Raw genomic sequence first — 8,747 nt, 5'->3', positions numbered from 1 at the left:
ATTGTGTGTTTAAATACAAACAAGAGCTCTTCTCCACTTGTTGTGAATTTAAAATGGTTTTCATGGAAATCTAATTCCTGCTCTGTGTTTTTAGTTTGATGTACCGTCTAAAATGCTTTTTATAAAAATAAAAGGAATCCACATGTAGTCGTGTTTAATATTTTGTATTTATATAAACTTTAAGCAACTGTCAATTCATCTCATTTCTGAGATGTAAACTCAAAAGCACATGGTGCATTGCAGCAGGATTCTCATCATAAATGTAGACAAACATTTGCATCAAGCAGAATTCTGTATAAAAAAAAAAAAAAAAGCAAGAAAACTTCAGACAAAGCCAGATCCAAAGGCCAGAGAATCAGTCCTCCTCTTTGAACCTCCAGATTACGATCTCCCCGTTGTCGCTGCAGGAAGCCAGCAGGCCCGCCTCCTTCGGGTTCCAGGAGACGCAGTTAACATCTTGGCTGTGAGCCTTGGTCGCCTGGGCGGCGAGCGAAAATACGCACTCGTCTGGACTGGCCGCGGCGTCCTCTTTGAAAACCCTCACTGCGTCGTCGCCACTGGCAGTGGCCAGCGCTCCCGTCAGTGGACACCTGAGCAGACGTGCTTTAGTTAGAAAGTAACACTTAGAGAGATCAGCTTTGTAGGAATTTCATGAGTTTCAGGACTAATACTAGAGATACGGCCATCAGAATTTAAGATCTGACCTAGAAAAATAAAGTGTATTTCAAATTACAATATCAGTGGAAGTTCAATTCTGCAATTCAGTGATAAATTTCAAGGATTTATTTTCATTTTGATGATTATGACTAATGGCAAGGAGAAATAAAAGAATAATGCCTGAATAATGGCCAATAACTCTAAACGTTGACTTGGTCAGGGCTCCTTTTGCATGACGTAGACTGCATCAAGGCAGCGTTGGATGGAGATCAGCCTGTGGCTCTGCTGAGGGCATAACCTGAACATTGAAGCATCAAAGCAGTGCGGGCAGGTGCCAAGTCCTGATGAAAATAAAATCTGGATCTCTATAAAGCTCGTCAGCTGAAGGAAGCATGAAGAGATCTAAGCTTTTCTTGTAGACAACAGCAGCAGATAACGGTACCACCAACAATTATTGACTGGAAACATCACTCTAGACCCCAAACACCATGGATTCTCCCGACTCCTTGAGGATCTGGGACCGTGATTTCCAAATGAAATGCAATATTTACTGAAAAGAGGAATTTTGTGCACTGTGGGACAGTCTAGACCTCTTTTTTTAATATCCCCCTATGCAAAGTGAGGCTCTTGTGACTTCTCTGGTTCAGGACCAACAAGAAATGCCACAGCTGATGTCCTGAGTACATCTGGGTGATGTCTGTTGAAGAAATGACTCACGCCTTGTAAATCGTGGCACCCTTTTCCACCTCAGTTTTTTCTTCCTGTAAATTTTCCATTAAAATGCTTTGATAAAGCACTCTGAGCAGCCAGATTTCTTGTCAATGATCCTTTGTAGCTTACTCTCCATACGGGCGTGTCAGTGACTGTCCGCTGGGACATCTGTCATGGCAGCTGTACTCACCATGATCATGTACACCACGTGTCAAACTTAAGGCCCGGAGGCCGAATCTGGCCCTCAAGAGCTACAAAAGGCATTTCATGTCATAAAGCAGAAGCATTTATCCTTTTAAATTGTAAGTGGCTTCGGGGAACGGGAAAACATCCGATTTTTGAGCTTCCACCTAGACGGTCAGGGATCAGGGCAGATTAAGCCAACTATTAGACGAGCAATAACTCCCCTTAGGAAATCCCAGAGGCACCCAAACATCCATAAGTTGTCTCACCAGGCCACATCGTACACCGTTCGTCCATGATACCCAGACAGAGTGCAGACGCACTTCCAGGAGAGGTTGCCTTCAAGAGAGCAAAGTGAGAACAAGTTTGTTTATCTCCCTTTGCGATGCACGACCAAAGCGCCGCCGTCCGCCGTCAACTCACCCGGCCCGCTCTCACTGGGAAACTCTTTCCAAATCTTGACGGTGCGGTCATCGCTGCAGGAGGCCATCCTCTCCCCGGTAGCATCGAAGCACAAACTCCACACCGTGGAGGTGTGTCCCTGCAAGGTGGCCTGGCACTCCCAGTCGTCGTCTTCCTCTTTGTAAACGCAGATGTTGTTGTCATAGCTGGCCGAGGCCAGAAGCTGTGCGAGCAGAAAGCCTGGTTAGGTCATGACGGGGGGGGGGGGATCGGACTAAGGCTTTATTAGGACGCGTGGAGTCAGGTCTACCTCCTTTGTGGGGTGCCACGCCACGTGCTTGACATCCTGCGTGTGAGAGTTCAACACAGTAACACACTCGTACTCTTCATCTTCGTCCACTGAGAAAAATAAAATAAAAAATAAGCACAGAGGGATCAGGTCCGTACACAAGCCAGGAGCTGTGGATAAGTTAGTGATTATAGATCTGATTTCTGTGAACACGAACCTTCCCAAACCCAGACGCTCTTGTCTCGGCTACACGTGGCCAGGAGGTTCCCTGATGGGGCCCACGCCACGCACTTGACCTCGTTCTCGTGACCCTCCAACACAGTCAAACTCTAGAAGTTCAGAAGGGTACAGCATTTAAAAGGGTCCTTTAAGAAAAATAAGATAATCACCAGAAAAGTCTCCTCTCTAACCTCAAAGTCATCATTCTTCTTTTTCCAGATGCACGTGGTTGCATCAAAACTGGCGGAGGCCAGGTAGTTTCCACAAGGAGACCAGGCCACCTTCCTCACGGTGCGCTGGTGGCCGTCCTGCAGCACCGTCTTACATATCCAAAAGTCTCCTGAAGAAAAAAGTAAGCAGAAGGGTGTTAGGAAGAAAACGATACGAGATCCAGCTTTATAAGTACAGGTTTCAGTTTGTAAGCCTGATCTTTTCACCAGCAAATGAACAGCCTTGTCTGGCTTGTTGTTTTCAATAAATCGCCTGTTCCAGCTGTTTTGTCTTGCTTCCCCTTCTTCGTATTTGGAAGCTTTATGTATAACCTTGTCCTGATCCACCAGCTCAAAATGGGCACAGCTGTAGTTTTGCCTCTGGTTTTAAGGTTTGGATCAGGACTCTAGTTAAAACCAAGCCAGCGTTATTCATGAAGCACTTTAAAAAGAGCCGGCAGAGTAAATCCAGCCCTGTTTGACATCCATACTAGAAGAAGAACCCATGTCTTTGGTGCCAATCGTGTGTTATTATGATCCAGGCAGGAAACCCATACAGAGATGACGTCACAATAGGTAATATCCACTTTCAAGTAAAAAGTTACTGTTTTTTAACTGAGACATGTCCCACCTGTCCATGCTTTTTTTTTAACCAACTTTTGTGTTCCCTCCTAAGAACTGGTGCTATGAACAGCTCACCCTCTCGTCCCCATATCCGGATGGCCTTGTCCCCCCCGCATGAAGCCAGCAGGGCGCCGTTCGGGCTCCAGGAGACGAACCAGCAGCGGGAGTCCGGGTGCGCGCTGATCCTCTGAACCAGGACCAGAGCCTCCTCCATGGCCGGGCTGCTTCAAATATTCGCAGCGGTAGAAGCGTCGATACCTCCGCGTCTTGCTTTTAACTCAGTACCCGTCGCTAAGCCCGTCTGTCATGTAAAATAAATAAATAAATAAAAATAAAAAAGCGTGCGTAGAGGTAGAAATAAACAGCAGCAGAGAACAGAATGCGTCAAAAAGTTCACAGAGATGTCCGTAACGGAAACGTCGCCATGTTTGCTTATCTGAGGTTGCGCCCGTTGCATTATGGATCATAGACAACATATACGTAGACGCGTCGTTGGGCGCAGGTTCGCACGTCAACGTCACCGCCATATTGTATGTGGCAGAAAAAAGTTGAGTTCTGTTGTAATGAACGTGGATCAGAGAAGATTCCTCATTCCTGTGCTGTATGGAAATGTATTCGGGTTGATTTCACTACTTGTATCTGCCTTCTATAAACTAAGGCTGCACCACGTTGCAAAACTGGACACACTAAAGCTGCAGAGTGGCAACACCAGAAAAAAAAAACTGTGCAAGACCATTCTTTTTCAAGGTTTTTAGCTTGCACACAGTACTGACCATTGCATTTAGACATAGATGTGTATATAAAAGATTTTTAAGTATTAGAAATAAGCCAAATAAATAGCTGTGTGCTTATATATATATATATATATATATATATATATATATATATATATATATATATATATATATATATATATATATATATATATATATATATATAATATGTATGTATGTATATTGGTGTGTGTGTATGTGTTATGAATATAAGGATCAATTTGTTAAATCTAAACATTGTGGTCTTCATTATTTCATAAAGCCGTGTCACATGTGAAACTTTAGGAACAGACGTTTTGGGGGAGTGTTAAAGAGGTAAAATTACTAATATGAGAAAAAAAAAAAAGACCTAGGACAATAAAGTAAGTAAAATAAAAATAAAAAAACATAAAAGTGGTAATGAAAAAAGTCATATTATGAGAATTAAGAGGGAACATTTCCAGAATAGTCACACTTTGCAGAATTATTTCACTCCTGGTGTAATAGGGCAAGGTTAGATTATTTTAATTCGTTTTATTGTTAACAATAATAAATTCAGGAGAATGAAGCTAAAGGGATACGAAATAAACTTGTAATATTACAAAAATAAAAATATTACGAATACAAAGTATATTCTGAGATTAAAGTCCCTCTGTTTAAGTGACTAACTGCAGATTTGCCACATTTAACATGCAGGACGCTCTGACGCAATGCAGCATAGACAGAACCCACCATACCCACCATATACGCGTCGTTGGACATGGACATATGGGGGCGCGCGCCACTTGTCGGCCGACGCCCACGCCATGTGGCTGAAATAAACATAGCAGTTAAATTTGCGTGCTGTAAGGAAGATGCTGCCTTAGATAATGACTAAAGTTAACGAGACCAATTATTGAAGCATTGTAAGGTCTCAGTTTTACATTACCAAAAATAAGCAGAACAAAAATAAATACAATAATAATATTAAAGGAGACTCGGTTTTACATTTCCAACTCTAAGTAGAACTAAAATACATAAAATATAGAGCATGAAAACAAAACATAGCTGTGCAAGGCGGACAAGAATTGCAGGTGTATTAGTCATAGGAAATAACGCTCAGAAGGGGGGAAAGTGTTTCAACTTCAGGTCTTTTCATAAGTTTCAGAGTTTACATACAAGTTAAGGGGACATTTCTGTATTTTGTTCATGTGTATGAAACATATAACTAAACATCAAATAACATTGATACAGAGTTAATCGTCTTTGTTGTGACAGGCAGTCATGTCTGACCTTGTCCTGGCAACCAACGCTTTGCTTTCAGGAAAACTCCTCCCACTCCGCCTCGTCAGCACTTCTAGCCGGATGGCCGTGAAGGAAGCTGTATTCACTGGTTTTTATCGTAATTTTGATTTTAAATGGAACAAAATAGTGTAATAATTATGTGGTAAAGCAAAACAATTTGTAGCCGACAACCTCAAGAAGAGGAACAATTTATTTACTGTTGTGCAAGTGTTTTTTGGATGAGTCACCAGTAGGTGGCGACAACCCCTCCTCTTAGACCGGTGCCAGCTGCCAACAGGAAGTCAACATTTACAGGAAACCAGCGTAAGCTGTCTTTTGTTTTGTTTTGTGTTTCTTTTTGTGTACCAAAGTAACCATATGTTTGTTTTTTTGTTAACGTAGGAGTCTTTATCGTGTGTTAAGTTGGACTTCACACCGTCTGTTTGTGTTGAGGCGTTCTTGTCTTCAGAACTGGTTATTTTGTGGCGTTGTCAGGGAGTTAGCTTATCAGGCTAACAGCGGAGCTAACAGGCCTCCAGACCATCTGTTCATTGTCTGCTGGTGCGCCAGAGTCTGGTTTTATCAAGCCCCTCGCTTTTTCTTCGGACATACTGTGTGTACCGGAGAGAAAAGGACGCCCGAGCCGCTGTCATACCGCCATCGCCCAGGTATCGCCATCCGCACCGGCTTACAGGCCTTGGTCTGCTCAATCACTTGGCTTATCCCAGAAAGCTACTAACGGGAGTGCTACAGATCAGCAGTGACTGGCACTTCTGACAACACCGACTACTTAGGAGACGCGACAAGCCATGTACGCTCCACCGGGTTCCAACCTCCCCGGAGGTCGGAGGAGGAGAGCGGGCACCTCGCTGCCCAAGCAGCCGGAGCGGAGCCTGGTGTCGGCCGTGCCCGGAGCTCTGTCCATCACAGCGCTGTGCACGGCTCTCGCTGAACCGGCCTGGCTCCGGGTTCACGGAGGGGCCTGCCCCAGACAGGAGCTGGGGGTCGCGGATGTCCTGGGGTACATCGATCCCAAGCTTCTGGAGGGTGAGAATAAGCACATCTTAACCCGTGGGCAGTGGTCAATCCGGCGGCTTGTTTGGCAACTCTGTGACATCTGTCGTTTCCACAGATTACTGCGTGAACCCACAGACCATCCTGCTGCTGAGGGTCATCGCCGCGTTCTGCTTCCTGGGGATATTATGCAGCCTGACTGCATTTCTGTTGGACGTGTTCGGACCCAAACACCCGGCCCTGAAGATTACACGCAGATATGCCTTTGCACACATACTAACAGGTAAAGGTTTATTTTTTACACTAACATACAAAGTAAAGATAGGTAAAAATATCAAATCAGAGCATTCAATAGTAAAATCACAATAATTTCTCTTTCCTTATGCAGAAAAGTTGCCCTTACAGCAAAAACATGCGGTATTGCCAGAGCATTTAGGTCAAATAACGTTTTTAGACAGATTTTCACCTGTTGTTCCAGTTTTATCTACTCAGTGTTTACACTATTTACAAATATACTGTGTATAGAGCACAATATATACAATTAAATGTAACAGGAAATGCTTTTACCTTACTTGTATGCACATTCACAAAATTAGGAGTAGGATGCTAAAGTTAAAGAAGAAAATTAAACACATACAACTGGTCCGAAGCACTGAAAAGCAATGGTCACCTTCTAATCCATGACGGTATATTATATCGAGCATACCCAATGCTAGTCTGTTCTGTGAGTTTTATTAACCTAATTTCTCTCTCCTCAGTGTTGCAGTGCGCCACAGTAATTGGATTTTGCTACTGGGCCTCGGAACTGATCCTGTCGCTCCAGCAGCAGCACAAAAAGTACCACGGCTCTCTCATATACGTCACTTTTGCCGTCAGCTTCTACCTGGTGGCCGGTGCGGGCGGCGCGTCGATCCTCGCCACCGCTGCGAACCTCCTGCGCCACTACCCCACCGAGGAGGAAGAGCAGGCCCTGGAGTTGCTCTCGGAGATGGAGGACAGCAGCGAGACTTTTCCTGCCGATTATGACATTGCCAATCAGTTTCAGCCGCCGCCTGCCTACACGCCCTAATCCAACCAGACTGGCCTTGCAAACATGTTTCTCTCTGAGCACAGCTCTTTGCTTGATGTGCAAACCACGCTCAATTTATCAAATGGATACCTTTGCAAATACTCTATGGCTATGAACGTAACGCGTGCACAAACGTTAGTGCACTGATTCCTTGAAAAGACGGTGGCTTGGGTGCATGGAAGCTTTCTATAGTGGTGGCATCGATTTAGGAGTTAATTCTTACTTAATTCTCACTGCTGAAGTGGTTAGTGATTTGCATGTAAATGGCTTTTAGGATCTGGTCCTTACATGTAAAGATAAGTCATCTGCAAAAAAAGAAAAGAAAAGCACCAAACGGTGCTCATCACAAGAAGTGGAAGCAGCAGCTGCAGCCTGATCAACGCTGTTGTTGAATGTTGTCATCAGCCATAGTTATGATCGGACTTAGGCGGAGCTTTGTCAAACAGCATTGTGATTTAATTTGATATACTTGCCATGTGTATGATTTTTATTTCTTTTTTTATCTTGGTGCTGCATAATTGCAGAAATCCATCAACTCGGACAAGATTGTTTCAAACGTGTATTTTATACAGAAACGGACCTTATTTATTCCGCGTTGTCTTTTTTGTCTTTCTTTTTTTTCTTTATCACGCACTAGTTTCACCTCCGCCGTTCACCTCTGCGCAAGAAATAACGAAAGCATTTACAAAAACGTGGGGCGGGGCTTTTTTCGGAGTTGCAGACACACAGGACTGTTGTTCAGCAGCGAACCTCACATCATCAGAGTTGGTTATGTCATGTTTGTTGTGTTTGAGTTTTAACAAAAGAGAATCTGTTTGTACCCTGAATACCATTTGTGACCACCTGTAGGTGCTTCCCATGCGTGAGTTCTGCCGATTTCAGGTTTTTAGGTGACGAATCATGGATCTTATGTGAACTTTCCACATAAGGTTCCTGCTGACGTTTGAGTTTGTGACTGATGTGGTGATTGTAGTCGGTTGCACATTTGTTCTGTTTCTACATATATATATTTTTTTTCCCCCACTGCATTTTCTTCACCTTTATGTAAATAGTCATTGTTGATACATACAGTAAAGTGGCCATAATAAAATAAATGTTATATTTTGCCTTCTGTTGTTCATCAGTACATTTGCAATTATAATTTCTCCCTGAACCTTCACTGTGAGTTGTCTTCATCTACAGGTGCATCTCAATAAATGAAAGTATCAAAAAGTTCATTGTGAGTCAATTCAAAAAGTGAAACTGATAAAAGAAATTATGACCGTCCCCCCCAAGTTTTTTCTGTTAAATTTGGTTATTAAAGTTGCTATTGAAAATCAAAAATTCAGCCTAGGCCTGCTTGGAAGCTAAATCCC

The 8,747-nt window shown here is 43.4% G+C and overlaps 2 protein-coding genes across 2 annotated transcripts; one reads left to right on the top strand and one right to left on the bottom strand.

The window, feature by feature from the left end:
- Window positions 1-148: 148 nt before the first annotated feature.
- Window positions 149-3,748, bottom strand: ciao1 (cytosolic iron-sulfur assembly component 1). The gene is made up of 7 exons (XM_012881284.3): window positions 3,370-3,748; window positions 2,653-2,801; window positions 2,460-2,571; window positions 2,264-2,352; window positions 1,975-2,176; window positions 1,821-1,890; window positions 149-590 (listed from the first exon to the last, which is right to left on the bottom strand). Exons 1-7 carry the CDS (start codon window positions 3,506-3,508, stop codon window positions 356-358), a joined length of 996 nt encoding a protein of 331 aa, XP_012736738.2. The 5' UTR covers window positions 3,509-3,748; the 3' UTR covers window positions 149-355.
- A 1,818-nt stretch (window positions 3,749-5,566) lies between these two features.
- tmem127 (transmembrane protein 127) lies at window positions 5,567-8,607 on the top strand. Its single transcript, XM_036144497.1, has 3 exons — window positions 5,567-6,356; window positions 6,442-6,606; window positions 7,082-8,607. Exons 1-3 carry the CDS (start codon window positions 6,119-6,121, stop codon window positions 7,390-7,392), a joined length of 714 nt encoding a protein of 237 aa, XP_036000390.1. The 5' UTR covers window positions 5,567-6,118; the 3' UTR covers window positions 7,393-8,607.
- The last annotated feature ends 140 nt before the right edge of the window (window positions 8,608-8,747 follow it).

The sequence above is a fragment of the Fundulus heteroclitus genome, chromosome 12, assembly GCF_011125445.2.
Source record: "Fundulus heteroclitus isolate FHET01 chromosome 12, MU-UCD_Fhet_4.1, whole genome shotgun sequence".
Taxonomy (NCBI): Eukaryota; Metazoa; Chordata; class Actinopteri; order Cyprinodontiformes; family Fundulidae; genus Fundulus; species Fundulus heteroclitus.
Note: the sequence above shows the minus strand (reverse complement) of the source record. Positions and strands in the feature narration are given on the sequence as shown.

What these genes read in the sequence shown, in the direction of transcription:
- ciao1 (XM_012881284.3), bottom strand. Translation starts at nt 3,508, where the DNA reads ATGGAGGAGGCTCTGGTCCTGGTTCAGAGGATCAGCGCGCACCCGGAC. An exon ending in AGAAGAATGATGACTTTGAG is followed by an intron (nt 2,572 to 2,652) that starts GTTAGAGAGGAG and finishes CTGAACTTCTAG; the next exon opens with AGTTTGACTGTGTTGGAGGG. An exon ending in GAGCGTCTGGGTTTGGGAAG is followed by an intron (nt 2,353 to 2,459) that starts GTTCGTGTTCAC and finishes TATTTTTCTCAG; the next exon opens with TGGACGAAGATGAAGAGTAC.
- tmem127 (XM_036144497.1), top strand. Translation starts at nt 6,119, where the DNA reads ATGTACGCTCCACCGGGTTCCAACCTCCCCGGAGGTCGGAGGAGGAGA. An exon ending in CGATCCCAAGCTTCTGGAGG is followed by an intron (nt 6,357 to 6,441) that starts GTGAGAATAAGC and finishes TCGTTTCCACAG; the next exon opens with ATTACTGCGTGAACCCACAG. An exon ending in CTTTGCACACATACTAACAG is followed by an intron (nt 6,607 to 7,081) that starts GTAAAGGTTTAT and finishes CTCTCTCCTCAG; the next exon opens with TGTTGCAGTGCGCCACAGTA.